The 16,811-nt window shown below is 42.8% G+C and overlaps 1 protein-coding gene across 1 annotated transcript; it reads right to left on the bottom strand.

Annotated features, from left to right (window-relative positions):
- Positions 1 to 2,198: 2,198 nt before the first annotated feature.
- On the bottom strand, positions 2,199 to 16,811 carry nyap2b (neuronal tyrosine-phosphorylated phosphoinositide-3-kinase adaptor 2b; the record flags this gene model as incomplete). Its single annotated transcript, XM_079237208.1, has 6 exons — positions 2,199 to 2,486; positions 2,983 to 3,086; positions 3,203 to 4,609; positions 7,522 to 8,589; positions 11,885 to 12,201; positions 16,633 to 16,811. 6 exons carry the CDS (start codon positions 16,809 to 16,811, stop codon positions 2,199 to 2,201), a joined length of 3,363 nt encoding a protein of 1,120 aa, XP_079093334.1.

The raw sequence follows: 16,811 nt of genomic DNA, 5'->3' as shown, positions 1-16,811 counted from the left end.
GTTCAATAGCTTCCCCCGTTTTGAAAATCAACAGCAGACTTGCAAACATCCCAAGATGGTAGTAAATGAATAATTTTAACAGGAAACAGTTTTCCATAGCGGGTTTCAAGTTCATATTTATTTATTTCTCTCAACAGAACCCAAGTGACAATCAGAATACAGTACTTTTTTCCTCAAATATGTTTTTTCCTTTTCTTTTTTTATTACGCAAAACAAGAGGACACTCAGTGCAATAAGACAGAGGACTCTGACAGTGCGGTGCTCTCTCTACCTTTTCACAGTGCACGTTTTATACACACAAAAAGATTGTACATCATCATTATTACATTTCCAACCTCCACCCACCAACATCATTGATAGGGCAAAGTGAATGTCTTAAAACAATCATTTTTAAAGATTCAACTTGCATACAGTGTATCTTGGCACACAGACACAAACACACACACACACACACACACACACACACACACACACACACACACACACACACAGCTCTCTGCCTCACACACGTACAGGTACAACACAGAGGGACCTCTGTAGCATTGATTCTCACCAGTGTGGGGGTACTGCACTTGCACTCTGAGGACGAGCTCATTTGTCAAACCCACCATATTTTGGCAATGTCGACATTGCATTTGAATGTGCTGAAGAGAACACATTTAGATGATGTAAGAAGGAGGTTGAGGTAGAGGGAGAGAGCGGGGGGAGAGGGACAGTTTTGTAATCAGTCTGATTAAATGTGATGGAATATGATGGGTAGTGCAGATTCTTCTTCTTTTTATTTTTTTTACAAAGCCTCAAAGATTTGTAGGCCGTTGTGCAACCCCTGTCTGCTTGACAGGGTAGAGCTTTTGCCATGTTATAGGTCCTTAAACGTTTTGATCACTAAAATGGTTGCCAGCCAATTGAATTGGGAATATTATCAGAGACAACCAATTGCAGATGACTGCATGTCGCACACAGCCAGCCTCCTGAGGCTTTACCTCCCCGCCAATAAATTAAAAACTTACATGGCACAGCTATCTTTTAACATTTTCAAAAATATATATATAAGCATAATCTTGAAAGTTTATTTCTTAAGCAAGTGCATATGGCTATTATATTAATCTGCAGTAAAATCAAGAAAATGCTCTAAACGCTCAGGTGTTGATTGTACGGGCTGGTTGTTGGCATCAAGTATGTACACTGTGTCATGGTGCGCGCAGTGTGCCTGGCAAAGTAAGGGCGCTAGTACTCGCCAGCTATTGCCACCAACCTCATTTCAAATAACCAACCGTCCAAAGTGCAACCACACCCTCCTCTCGCTTTAACAGGCTTTGGCTGGTTTTGGAAATGATACCGTTAATAATGTATGTTCTAATTTACTACCTCCCCAACCCACCCTCATAGTGTATCTTAGAAAACAGCGTTTCACATGTTTTCTGTCTACAACATGCCAGCCAACAGGTTTTCCTTTAAGACGATTCAACCGCTTCAAAAGGCTTAGACGTAGTGACTGCACCGCTTCTTAATGTAATATACAAACTAAAGCACACAAAGTTTCCTGTTTCTGTTCTAGGGCCAACTCTTGTACATTCTAGAACATACTGTACTTGACCAGGCATGGAGGGCGCTGGAATCTAAAGCATGTAGATGGTAAGCCCCTCAATTTACAATACGACAGTGAAAATGTAAAGTATATATAGACATAATTGAATAGTCCATTCAGTTTAGTGCTTTTGCACACAATAAAACAGTTGGGCATAAGAAAATGATGCTACTACAGTAAAAGTATTGATAGATTATGCTTTCAAATGAAAAATAACCAAAACAAAATTGAGATAAAAACCAACATTAGATTGCATCTACATCTACTATACGTAATTTAAGATGCTTTTTAATCCCCATCTCATTTAGAAAATATTTATTCATCAAATAGCTATACTACTAATTATATTACAAGAATCCAGTCACGGGAAATAGAAAAATATCAAATATCACCAGAGATGATAAGAAAACATGACAACCTGAACGAGCAGAAATATTGCTATGGTAACCACCATTGTCCTTTGACATCAGCGAGTATCATCCCCCTTGGTGCTCTTATTGGCTGTCCTGATGCCCCTGGTGTCGCTGGGAAGAATCAGCACAGCTCACAGGAAAGAGGGAGTGGGTAACTGGGGTTTGTGTGGCAGGGAGGTGCAAGTGTGTGGTTACTCTCAGATGGCCGTGTCCCAGAATACGGTTTTCTGCGTAGGGTAAGGGGGAGGACGGATCTTTTTGGCCCCGCTGCTTTTCCCCCAGCCTGGGAGAACAGATGCACTTTCTTGCTTGCACTGACTCCGCTCCTGGTGCCTGTCCTCGTTCCTGTCCGGAGGAGGAGGCCTCTCCAGAGATCTCTGCAGGTGTGGATGTTGTCTGGAGCGGATCTCCATGCAGAGGGTGCGTTTCCTCTCGATCTGGTCTAGCATGGTAGTGTCTCCACAGATCCATGGCATCTGGGGCATCTGGGGGGCAGAGTCCAAACATTAAGTGAAGCCAATACAGCTTGATTTCAAAGTTAGTTGTTGTTAAAGCCCCCAAAACATGTATACCGCGATAACATGAAATACTTATTCATGGCTAAATAAGAAACACTCAAAGTAAAACAACATAGATGTTATTTCTTGAGTTTAACACTTCAAAACTGCTTCAACGAGGCTGTGTGGGTGTAGTTTGATCAGATCTGATTGACAGTTACCACAAAATCCATCAAATGTCATCAGCTTTTGATTTAAAGTTAGCTTAATCGTAATTGGTGCACACAAGAACATCACTTGTTCGTAAATCTTCACAGCCCAATTAAATCCAGTGAGACAGACATGACTGGAGAAATTGAGAACTGTTCTACCTTGTGGGTCTGCAGGACTCCATTATTAGTATGAAACTGACTAAGGACATATGTTTTCAGGGACCCTAACAGGCTAAACATATAAGTGAAGAAAAACAGGCAGCTCTGCATACCTGACTTTGATGTGTCTCCGCTGCTTTTCTTTGTGGAGTTCCCATTGGGGAGGGGTTGGCAGGCATAGAAGGCGAGCGGCTATATTTAGGTGCTACTTTCAGATCTGCAAAGGGAGCGGAAAACACACGTCTGACACAGAATACTTTTTTTTGGCCCATACATAAAGGATATATGATCAATTCTACATTTTTCTTATGAATTCGATGTTTCAACCCTCACCATTTCCGGTTCCCATGGTCATTGGCGGGCTACCTGATGATCTCCCGTGGTGAGTGGGCGTCGTGGTGGATGAATGCTGCCCTGACGCTGTGCTGCCATTCCTCTCTTGTGCTTTTGATTGGTCCGTGCTGTAATTTGCTCTGTTTTCTCGTCTGGGCGTGCCGTCTGATCTGTGTCCTCGTTCTTTACTGTCACACCGATACTCCATTGCAGAGGGGCTCTTGCTGGTTTTTGCATCATAATGCTGCTGCTCTGAGCCATTCAGACTTCTATCTTTGCTGTCCCGTCTCACTTCGAGTCCAGTTCTCCTCAGATCTTTACTGTCCTGTCTGGGCAGAGGAATAGGAGGAGGGAGGTCTCCGCCGTTGTGGCAGCTCTGATCTCTCCCCTCATGCTTGGATTCAGAGCCGTAGCCAACCCTGTCCTTGCTGCTGCTGCTCCTGGATGTTTCTTGTCGAGGAAGAATCTCAGGTGGCTGGTCTATTCTACCTTCATGTCTATGTTCCATGTCATTTCTTGCTCTCTCTTTGACATCCTGTTGGGGTAACAAATCAGGGCGTTGGTCTTTGCTGTCATGCCTGAATTCTGCTCCAGTTCTTGCTCTGTCTTTGCTCTCTGGTCGGGGAAGAAGCTCAGGGGGCCTGTCTCTGCTTTCGTGCTTTGAGTCCACACCGTTCCTGGCTCTCTCTTTGCTATCCTGTCGTGGTAGGAGCTCAGGTGGCTGATCCAGCAGTCTCTCTCTGTTTTCATGTCGAGAGTCTACACCGTTTCTTACCCTTTCCTTGCTGTCTTGTCTTTGTAGCAGCTCAGGTGACTGATCTAGCAGTCTCTCTCTGTCTTTGCTGTCCCGCCTCGACAAAGGCTCCATTCCATGTCCGCCGCCCCGATCTTTGCTGTCTCTCCTGGGCATTAGATCACCATTGCTAAGCCCTCTGTCCTTGGAGTCTCTTCTTATCAATGGGATGGGCTCTACACTGCTGCAGCTCTTGTCCTTGCTATCCCTGCGGACAGGTGGTGCATCACCAGCGCTATAAGTACGGTCTTTACTGTTGCGTCTTTTGGGAAGTGGCTCTATATGGCTGCTCCCTCTTTCTTTATCTTTGTCTCTGTCTTTGTCTCTGTTTTTGTCTTTGTCTCTGTCTTTGTCTCTTTCTTTGTTTTTGTCTTTATCTCTGTCTCTGTTTTTGTCTCTGTCTCTGTTTTTGTCTCTGTCTTTGTCTTTGTCTTTGTCTCTGTTTTTGTCTCTGTCTTTGTCTTTGTCTCTGTCTTTGTCTTTGTCTCTCCGGTGAGAAGACTCTTTGCTGTGGCGATCCTTGGAGTCTCTCTTCAGCTCCTTGCTGTGACTGTGGCTGTGGCGCTCCTTGCCCTCACGCTTGGACTCACTGTGAGACTTGCTTCTGGACTCGGCTGTAAAAGAAAAAAAAACACTTAAATGATTGTACCATCCAAGCTTATTCTGCTGCAATTGTAATGCACTAGAAATAAATTGTTTAAAAACATAATGTCACTTACATATATTGGGGGAAAATATACAGAAAATGCTGTTTTTCTGTTTTAAGCAGACCTGTTTTAAGCACTACCATCATATATCCTCTAGGTGTCACTCACTACTCACTGCACTGAGGCAGCTGCAGGAAATGATTGAGTTAGATGAGTCAATATGTGGGCTGATAGGCATTAGAGTTGCATTCGTCTTGGTAAATTCTAATACACACTATCATTATCTCTTTCACAGTTCAATCGACTTAAATAAAATATATTTTCATCACCCTAAAATCTACAAAATAATAAAACAGTACCATAAAATAACCATGGTTACCTATATGAAACATATTCTAAAACATGAATCACTACCATTGGATGCCTCTGAATATAACTTTTTTGCATAACAATATTTCAGTCTGTGTGCATTGAAAATGCTAATGTAGAGCTGTATGTGTGTCACTGATTCAAGGTTTAATAAAGACATTATAGATCATCACTGCACAGATAAAAAAATATGTGCATGATTGATTTCCATGTGGGCTGTGCCTCTATATGGTTTCTATATGGGCTTTAACATTTAGTACCATGCACACGCCTCCCTTATCATGTTATACGTGTCTGCATGGCTTTTTAGTGAGTGTATGAGAGAGAATGTGGCGATTAACCAGTTGGTAAGTGGGTCAGAATAGCTGTTGCTGCTTCTTTTGCCTCAGTAAGGGAGAGAGAGAGAGAAACAAAATCAACCTCCATTCATTGTTCTAGGTTTGTATGCTCATTTCACTGTGTGTGCTTGCAGCCAGTCTGTCTGTCCTGTCATCCCGTGTGGAGGTTGAACACAGGTGTTGGGATTAAGAAATTAAAAAGACCTGCCAGCAGAGCCCCCTCTTGATGTATAGAAAGCATATGCAAACTGTTTACAAACCACATAGGGCTCGAGAACAAAATACTAACGGGCTCATTGGTTCGCCATCACTGGTACTTGAATGCACACATTCACAATCTAGCAATCCCGTATGTAAGCCAGTAATTCAACAGATATAGTTTATTCAAGACAGTGTGTAGAAAGCACAGGGTGAAACAACAAATGTGCATTAATTGGCACATGCACACCAACTGGAAGATAACGGTGAAGTCAAAATAGCAAAAAATCATAAATTGCCCCAGCTTCCACCGTCCCCATCTGCACAGCTGCCACCGCTCCCTGATTGGCTCAATCCTGACTAGAGTATGTGCTGATTGGACAGAAACGAGAATCTGAAATCCTCTGATCAGGCGCAGATTTGAGTTCAGAGCCATAGCTATCCTGTGCTTATTGCTTGGTTGTAGACCGGCATGCCCTGAGCTGTGATTGGCTGCATTACCCATGAGGAGGGAATCTGCAAATAAGAAACAGAGATTTCTCCTCCTTCCACTGTTGCTATGTTGTAGTTGCTAAGAGCATTGAGTAAAGATGGATGTGTGGACTCTTTGTAGTTCTTTTATGATTTATGTTAAAAATGTGCTTGAATACCTTTCTGATTAGAAGCATTTGATGAAAGGTTTTAATTATTCCACATTGTACAGCTCCGCTCTGATGAGTTGTATGTCAACTATATGGTTACATTTAATGTGAAACCTCACTCTAAATCTAAATGACAAGCTCTATATAAATGTATTTGTGATCAAATAATACATGTCATGCCGGATCTTCTGTGAATTAAGCACTGTAAATGTTTATAGTTATCTACACTTAACACTTAACATATCATATTACATACATTATTTGCATTTTTGCACTCTCCTATTGTTTGTTGTTGTTGTTGTTGTTGTTATTTTTATTGTTATTTACACCTTAATATGCACATACATTCTTGCACTTCTACTGTTTAAGTTTAAGTTCATTTAATTTAATTCCTAAATTAATACTCTGTTATTCTTTCTTTTCATCCAGCTATTTTATTGTTGTTATTTTTATATTTATTCTATTAGTATTATTATTGCATACATCTTTCATCCCTGTTGTTTTTATATCTTATCTTATCTTATTTTCTGTGTAAATGGCTGCTAAGCGACACAAAATTTCCCCTTGGGGATTAATAAAGTATATATTCATTCATTCATTAAATATGAACAACACTATACTTCTTGCATTATGAAAACACCCTCTTGATTATTTAGTTTTGTTTAATGCCTGCAGTCCTTTTATTATTATAGATTCATTTAAAAAATATAAAACATGGTTATTTTTATCCCAAAAAATGTCTATCTGTATTTAAACATGATGTTTACATATTTAAAAATAATGCCGCTTCATGGCCTAATGCCATGAGTAGGTTTGAGTGACCTGCTGTCAACTTTAGTCTCTAATCGCCTTAGATTAAATCATACGATCTGTATCAGACTTGGCTAGCTGGGCCTAGATTAATGGAGGGTTGCACAGAGCGCCATGGACATCATGCATGGAACTGTATTCTCCTAATTTAGCAGGGTTAAACATATGAACGCAAAACAGGGATGAATTACACTGATTAGGGAACTGAAGACGACTTATTTGTGTTCGCTCCAGAGTTATGTTGTCCATAAACACTCTGAGTTACTCCTGCTCTCCTGATTGCTATTCTGAGACTTTGCAGACCCTCTCTAGTGTTGGTAGGGTTGCTTTCTCATTAACTCTCTTAAATAGACTCTCTTTTGAAACACACAGGCCAGGGTAAGATTCATAAAAGGAGATGCAGTTCGAAGCTGTCAACACGCTTCCGAGATCAAAGAGACATAAATACACATGGGCACTCGTCTTTGTGCCCTTTGCTTCGCTACGTTCCAAAATGAGGAGACAAATATGTGAAATGACTCACTCTCTCCAGGCTCTTTAGACTTCCTGCCACTGGCATTTTTCTTCAGCATGTTCCTGCCAGTCGTGAACAGGTTGGTCAGTTCGTCCAGCGGGCTGGTGGGTGTCCGAGAACGCCCCGTTGACACATTCTGCATGGAGCCATGGAGTCGACCACCACCGTCTTGAGGTGGCGAGCCTTTGCCGTGTGGGGTGGCAGAGGCACTCCTCGGCAGACCGCCAGGGAATGGCATTGGAGCGTCAAAGGGAGGTGTACGCATGAGGCTGAGAGGGGTGAGACAGCGGCCCATGCTGACTGGCGACGGGCATGCCGAATGGCTGCGCTGATAGGAGGACGAGGAGGAGGATTTGTAGAGGGTACAGGGTAGAGGAGGCGCAGAAGAGCGTCCAGAGATGGTGAGGGTTGGGGTGGCAGTGAGCTCTCTGCGGATGTGTGCAGAGGAGGGGGGCTCGGTGGAGGATGTTGGAGATTTGCTGTAGGATGGGTTCTCCATCATGGGCAATTTGGTTACATCTAGAGGGGTGAGGGGAGACTCGTCTGAGTTCGGCGAGCACTGGGCCGGTGCCGGTGGGAACACCAGCAGTGGAGGCCGATGGGTAAGTAAATTGGGAAAAGGTGCAGGAATGTCACAAAGTGGAATGTTTCGTGGGGTGGAGCAGCGACTGAGAGGTTCAGGGTCATAGGGTGCCGGGGTGGGGCACGCGGAGCGACACCCCACAGGGTCCGTGCGGTACTCCATATCATCAAGAGCTGGGTACTTCATCTCCTCATACACAGACTCTCCTGGCTCCTCGTCCTCACTCTTCAAGGGTTCCCGTGGGTCGACATCAATCCCGCCCATCTCGATGTAGACAGGTTCATCTTCACAGTCGTCTGTAGGGCTCTCATCACTCTGTGGAGGCGAGTAGTTGCGGTCACAGGGGGAGCTGACGTGGTGGAGGGGTCTGGAGGAGCAAACCCCGTGGCTCTTGATGTAGGATTCATCGAAGGAAACACTCAGTTGTGTGTTGGGGTTCCTCTTAGGTTTGGGTGGCGGCACCCTCCTGCAGTCCTCACTGCATCCTTGAGCTGCTGAAAGACAGAGAGAATGAAAGTCAAAACGCAAATCCATTGGAAATACCCATATTTACAAGCACTACTTGATAACAGAAAGTATACTATATATTCATTGATTCCTGCTTTATTCATTATAATTGTGAGCCATTATTTTTCAAGATTATTTTGGGGTCTTTTTCTGCTTTTAGTATAGAACAGCCAGTGGTAGGCAGGAGAGAGTGGAGGAAATACTGCCCGCTGCAGTAAGGCTTTAGAACACGAGGTGCCCGGTCTACCAGGTGAGCTACCGTGGCGCCTCATTCTCATTCTGACTGATATTTTGCTGTGGAAATTAAACATGACAACATAATGTTGTCACATTACTTTTCTATCGCTTTCTTTCTGCACGGCTATCATACGCAAGTGAATCACTGTCATTAACATAAAGCCTACTGCAGTTTTGTGGGTCGGATGTAGGTCAACGTGTATAGCTGAGAGCAATATCTTGAGTCAGATATGTGGGAATAGTTGAGGCATATGCATGTTTCTAGGTCACATATACGGCAGTGGAGCAGTATGTGAGTATAGTATTTGGGTCACACACACTGTGGAACTTCTTTCTGATAGTGGTGACGTAGCATTGCAGAGTGCATCTCTTTAGATGTGGTGCAGTGAGGCTGATGGTACAGTGTTCACATCGTCGTGGTAGTACAGCGGTCTTTACAATCGAGTTGCTAACAGTGTATTTCTAGGTCAGACACTGCGATGTTTGGATAGGAGTGTCCCTTTCTCTGATTGGCAGGGGGAGATAAGTGTGGTTAACAGCCGGACCATGTCGGAAATCTTAAGACTGCAGATTTTACACGTTTAATAATTCAGATGCCAGATGGCCCAGACACATGCATACTTCCTGTAAGCACATGACTCACCACCATCCCTACATGAACGGACACGCGCACTGCACATGCCTATACATTCAGAGCGGGAAATTAGGACAGGCATGTACACATTTTGACACACAAACTAACATCAATCCATCCAGAAAACGGGAGTCTAACTATGCAGGTGTCTGTCTGTCTTTCTGTTTCCTGTTGCATCTGAATGTATAGTGTTGCAGGACATGCTACAGAACATTAGATGGAGAGGAATAGATAGGTAGATATAGAGTATGTTCTTTATATTGAGAACATAACTGGAGAGAAAACAATGAAAGATGTCCAGAACCTACAGGAGGTGAAACACAACTTTGTAATGTATCCAGGTTGATGTTGATGATGCCAAATTTAACTGAGGATGACAACCAGGTCTTCTGGTTCCATTGTCCCCTCATTGCCATTATTAAAGTGTTAATAGAAGATTTGGTGAAAACCAGATGTGTTTAATTTGACTGACATCCTCACATTCTTGTGTACTCGCTCCCTTTCTTTCTGTATGCACATGCATCAATAGGTATGTGCATACAACAATGTGCACGCAGCAGTGAAACTATGCCACTTTTGATCTACCAAATGCATTATTACACTAACAGGTTTGCACAGTGCACCTTGAGATCTGTTTCAGCACTGATGATGAATGTGTCGCCCCAAACATCTCTTACTCCCTGTCCCTGTCCCGTCTCCTCTCCTCTCCATCTCTCTATTGCTCTTCTTCCCCTCCCCCTGCAGCGGATGTGTTTACCCGCAAACCCCCTCCCCCTCCCTCTCCTCCTGGGGAAAATGAATCTAGGTCAATCGCTTCTCCTGAATGAATTCCACTCTGACAAGCTCCTCCCCTTCCCGCTACAGCGCCAGCTACCAAGCATGCAACCCTCCCCTTGGCCAGGGACACCCCCACACTCTCACTCTGATTGGCTCTGCAGCCTCACACTTCAGAATCTCTGGAGCCCCATTGGCTCGAGCTGCTCAGCGATTCAGTGATTGGCTGGGCTGCAGGGGGTCTTGTTTCTGTGGGATGGTTGCCGTGGTACCCAGGAAGATATGTGTGCACATAGAGAGATGCCCACCAATCTGAGCCAGGCTGGGCGGACTCCCTGAGCATCACATTGGCATCGAAGCATCCAAAATGAAATGGAGTCAAAGGTTCCTGCAACCTACAGTCACCTGCATCAAAGACTATTATTATACTCTAAATGTCAGTTTGATTTTGCAATGCTTGTTTTTCTTCGTGCTGAGCACATGTCCTGTCTTAAGTAAAACTCTTTAGTTGCGTGCTTTTGCTACAGTGATTCTGTCTGTGGCTCGTTGAGGGAAACATTACTTTTACTCAATTTATTCCAGTCCTATTCATTAGAGCTTTTCATACACTGAGCTGATGTACGATAGTTATGGCCAAACAGGCATATTGTGTTTGTTTATTTTGCTGAAAACTGACTTCAGAAATTGCTGCAAGAGTGATTCTTCTGGATTTTGATCAAGACGGCTCTAAATGTTGGCCTTGGCAGTTTTAACTAGAGGAAACATTGTTTGGCCATTACTGATAATTTGCCTTTTAGATATACATAAGTAAGTAAATATGTTTTAAATGAGGTCAAAGAACTGTCAAAACCCTTCTGCCTTTTTTATGTGCACTGAGAACAGCTTGGACAACTGACCGTGTGACCAATGACCTTCTACAGCCAGCATCGACTTCTTGAATGAAGTTACTAGAGCTTTGATTTAATACGAACGTGTCACTAGAGTAACGATATCAGGAGATTACTCCCAGAGAAGAGAATGTCAGTATTCAAAGCCTGGGAAACCTACTGCATGAAATACATAGTGGATATATAACACCTGATGATTACATACTATATGATTTATCTGTGGGACAAAGGCAAATATGTATATCTGTTTATCTGACAGTAACAGGAAGTATAGGATTACCATTACAAGTCCAATAAACTTAGAAATGATCCGCGATCTTCCAACATTTCTTCATGTAATGGCATCCACAATTGTTCTCAACTGTGTATTTCATTATTCTGGAGTATGTGTAGATTGGTCCACTATCATTAAAATACACTAAGGATGTGGTTTTCCTTGCACAATAGGCAAACCATCTCAAGACAAGTCAGTGTGGTGCAGCACACATCTTGTATGACTCTTTTTATGTCGTTCATTGAACTGCAGGTTATCACACTTTTCTTTGTTGTGTAGTGCACCACACATGTGTTAACTTTGGTTTAACTCCATTGCACTTATAGTTATTTTTTAACATCAATATACTTAGAATGAAGTATGCAGTGAATAGCTAGATGTCATGTCATTGTAGGAGGAACAGTGTTGAGGAGGGCACTGCAGAGAGCAGCTATATATAGCGCAGCAGTTTGGTGTAAAGTGCCACCACCACTCACAGTCACATCTCTCCCCACGGCAGGTGGATGTGGGACTGTGGTCCACCGCCTCAGACGACATGCTCAGCTTAGTGGCCGGGTCCCTCCTGGGCTTGGGTGGGGGCTGCTTCCTAGAGGTCGGGCTTCCTACTTCCTCCTCTCCTCCGCCCCCACTGTTCCCACCGCCGACAGAGTGGAGGGACTGGGAGCGTACGGAGAAGCCCTGCCCACAGGCGAGGGCATGAGGGTGGGGCATGGGCATGCGTTCCTGGGGGTCCGGCATTGTAATGGAACCCATACGCAAGTGCTTGCCTTCGGTCGCAATGTCCTCACCTGTCCTGTAACAAAAAGCAAGGAAGCGGGAGAGAATGAGAGATAGAGATTTGCAAATATTAATAATAAAACAAAAATGATGATCAAAATTTGACAACATATTACATTTTTGAGGCTGAAATAAAGGAGAAAACAATCTTAAAACATCATCCCCTGTAAGCTGTTTTTGTCAGAAGACAGGAAAAACAACACAAGCCATGCCCTGATACACAGTCATCATGGCACGTCTCCATGTGTGTATGTGTGCGCTAACTTAATTAACAATATCAGGCATGTTAGTGCCCCTGAAAACAAGGTCTCTTCCAGGCCAAAGTATTGATTTGAGTTTAACCCTGGATGTGACCGATGCTACTCACACAACCATACACATCATGACACCATGGAAGCCCCCCCCCCCCATACAATCAATCCCTATAAATGGATGATTGGCCCGAATGGAGCGTTAATGATGTCTGAGTGTTGTGTGGTAATGGAGGAAAGGAGGGCTGTGTGTGTGTGTGTGTGTGTGTGTGTGTGTGTGTGTGTGTGTGTGTGTGTGTGTGTGTGTGTGTGTGTGTGTGTGTCACAGAGTAAATGAGCTCAAGAAATGACTTTGTTCATGCACAAAAAACGGGACAATATGCAATCTATACACACGTGATATATGCAGTTGGTGTATTTATTATTATAATATCAGAGTCACAACTAAGCTCAATGCCAGAGATTTAAATGTTTAAACAAATGGCATGAATTTGCATGTGTGGCTTCACAAATCCCTATCTTGTGTGAGCGTGTGCACGCATGTGGTCGTGTCTGTATGCGTGTCTTTGTGACCCCTCAGTGTGTGACTTTGCTGACTCTGGCTCCCTCCCGGCCAGCTGCTGAACAGAAGGTGCTTGGTGGGGTGGGTTCATTGGTCAGGGGCTTAACTTTGCCTAGCAACAGGGTACCCATAGAAATCAGACACAAAACCAACTACCAGCGCACATTAATAATAAAGCCAACCTGCGCATCATGTGCACATCTTATCACATTTTGTTTAAATATACAAGAGAAAGACGCCTGCTGCAACATGTAGAGCCAGGTATTGGGAAGAAAGTAGATGGAAGGGGGGGGGGGGGGGAGGATTAAAGATAAAATCCCATGTTTAGTGGTTAATCATTTATTTGTCTAAAACTATTAATTTTACTATATATTTTAGAGGTGGTATGGGTCTTCCAATATTTAACGAGTTGTACGAACTGCTGCATACAGTTGAGAGCTGTTTATTGGTGGTGCAAGCCATGATTTTTTAGCAAAGTTGAAAGACGTTGAAGTAAACCAATATACAGTTCAAAATAAGTGTATTTAAGCAAGTTAAAATTAATATGAAATCAATGGCAGCACACACGCTAGGTTTGATGTGCAAATTTGACAAATTAATATGTTTTAGACAGCTACAAACATATTCAAATGTGTTCCGTATAACCTAAAATGAAAAGTATTAAATTGCACAAACATTCCCAATGTTTTGGTAAATGGTATGAAAAGTGCTTCAACAAATACTGGGCTTTATCTCTGTAACTTCTCTCAAGAAAGTTTGATGGGAAGTAATAGATATCTGGTTAAAATATGAAATAATGAGTAGAAGATTGGAAAAAAATAGGGTAAATGGACAATACAGACTTTATAAATGTGAACATACTTCCTAAACATTTTTTGTTTTTGTTTGTTTGTTTGTTATTTCTTTATTCAATTTTTAATGGAGCAAATGTTTCTGCAAATTAAGATCTAAGAAAAAAGAGAAGAAGAAGAGTAGAACATCTTTCAGGGCATTTAGCCACAGGTGTCAACAGTTGCTTTCATCTCATGTGTTTTTGGTGCTGCATCCGCTGTGAAAGTGTGCATGCACATCCCCTATTCATGGATTGTGTGTGTTGGAAGGTGGGTGTGACTGGATTATTTATAGGATATTTGCCCAGTGATTGGCTGGAGGACAGACCACAGGTGCACTTGGACCAGTTGGAGTGGAGTTGTCGTCGGGCAGCTCTTACTGTGACACCATGTGACAGAACGAGCAACGTCACAGAAAAACAAAAACACACTGAAGGAGATCTTGAGGGTAGAGAAAAAAGAAAAAAAAGTCTATCTGTGAATACGTGCATGTGTGCACAAAGGGAAAGCAGTCGTTTTGAATTTGCATGCATATGTAAATATCAGTAAAATTAGGTGTGTGGTTTGTGTATGTGTGTGTATGTGTTTATGAATACGCTTGCACGTTTAAGCAAATTTGTGGATGTGTGTCTTTGTGTGTGTGTGTGTGTGTGTGTGTGTGTGTGTGTGTGTTGTATGTGCATGACTGTGTGAATAACTTCTGCTGATGAAATACAATAACAGAAACCCAGAGTGAGATAGCAGCAGGCAGGAAGGCCCGCCTCACTCAAAACTAACGTGATTGGCCGATGGCTGTTCCAGCTGTCACCAGGCAGAACACATCTTCTGTAACTGAGCTCACACTTAATCTCTCGCGAACAGGTTTTTTTTTCTAACCCTCCCTCCCCCGCCCCACACACACACTTTTAAACACATTGGCTCTAACAAGCTCTTTCCCCCTCACACAAATCATAGAGGCCATTTGTTCTACCTCTCACACAAACTAATATATTATATTTTCACGCTGTGCATGTCCATGCACGCACATGCACACATGAATCCTCAAACACTCTCTCACTCCCAGTCACTTACTGTACAAATGGGTCGTCTTATTGACCTACTTATAGGCAGGAAAAATCCAGTTATTTTGTAGACTTTTCCTCCAGTGACTGTGTATTAATATTTTAGCTTTGGCAACAGCTGAGAGACAGTGGAAGCAGGACAGTAGATGCCACTTTCCTCCGGCATTGCCCTGTCCAGTTTATCAATTACAGGCCTGCAACAGACTGCTAATAACAACAGAAGCAAGGATATTTGGCTGACAAGTGATACAAAGAAAGTCCTGAATAGATTTTTCAATGTTTTTTTTAAAACTTATTTCTGACGGATACAGTTGAGCTCTAACTCACATTTGAGTGATATACAGTATGTGTACAATGTGTTGTCTACACTCGGAGTGGCAGCAGAGAAACCGCTCTTTTTGAATCACAGGACCCATTGACAGAAATGTGACAGGTTTCAAAGTGTTCCTGAATAAATCAGTGAAGAAGAACCACGATGCACACCCCTCAAAACCACATCAATGTTATCAGCTGCTAAAATACTTTGACAGAACAGAGATGATTCTTAGATTCCATGACAACATTGGACAGCATTTCCGATAAGCCTTTCCCCTGCCCACTGATCATCATTAGATTAATTGTTTGTTCACAAAGCGGTGAACAAGTGTTTCTCTACTATAACGATAAAATATGCTTCCCTTGATTGCATTGCTGTCTTCTGTAAAGCTACCTATGAGTATACTTTTTTTTTTTTTTTTACTGATGAATACTCTTTTTTCATTCCTGACTTATTCCATGCTAGAGCACATAAACAAGCAGATTAAGAACTCAAGTTCATTGCTCTGGAAGCAAAGCTCAAATCACTTTTAACTACTGAAAAATGTAAAAACTAAACAATATTAAAACATTACACCAGAGTGATTTATGGTGTTATTTCATACTGTTCACTACTTTTTGTAGAGGAACAAAGCAACACGGATGTCCATGCAATGTCTAGCTCTCTTCCCGATGACTCTATGACCTGTGACTCAGTGCTCCTTATTCTACCCCACAACACAAGCACGCTGTGTCCACATGCTAGTCACGTTGCGAGCGTGTGCCACTTTTTTCCGTTCAAGTTTCGGCATGCCACACAGTGGCACAGCTGTAACTTCTTGCTCATCACAACATGTGAAACAGCGTGCATCGGCACATGCGACTAATTTCCTCAAACTATATGAGGTGTTACATCAACTTCTTTTCAAGGATACAACTTACTACACAGTCGGAAAATGTTCTTCCTAAAACAGGATAGTTAAGTATACTTAAATCGCAGCAGCATAAGCGTAATAAGTCACTTAACATGTCGCGTCCCATCCTAACATACTTTCTGCCATAGCCCGTCCCAGCCTTTACTCATTCTAAATGCTCTCCGTCTCAAAATTGGAGCAGAGACGACCTCAATCCAAGGACAAGTCTAAAAGTGAAAAATTAATTATCCTCTGAAGATCATGGGGCACACCAGTCCACACTGGCAACCCCCAAGATATAGCAACCTGCCATTGCCACAGGGACCCTCTGGCCACTTGTCCTAATTCCTTACAAACTCTTCCTGAAGTGAACCCGGTGACGTTCTTGTGTTCACAGAGCCGAATCCCACTGGTGAGCGGTAGCTATGTATTTTATAGGATCTCTCCTATATATCTGACAGATATCTGACATAACCTTTGTCAATGAGTCTGTTTTCCTTTTGTGAAGCACTTTATTAATTTGTTTTCTTCCTACCTCCGTATGGCTTCCTCCTGTTTTCTCTTCTTGTCGTTTTTCTCCTGCAGGAATGTCCTATTTCTCTCATTCCTGGCGTGGTCCAAGTTCTGAGCTACCAGGCCGTTGTAGGCTCTCAGCCCATTGTCCTCAACATACTGGAAAAAACGGAGAGATTCCTCCTCTTTGGAGCTCATCAT

Source organism: Taurulus bubalis (assembly GCF_910589615.1).
Source record: "Taurulus bubalis genome assembly, chromosome: 1".
NCBI classification, from domain to species: domain Eukaryota; kingdom Metazoa; phylum Chordata; class Actinopteri; order Perciformes; family Cottidae; genus Taurulus; species Taurulus bubalis.
This window is presented reverse-complemented; position numbering and strand designations above follow the sequence as displayed.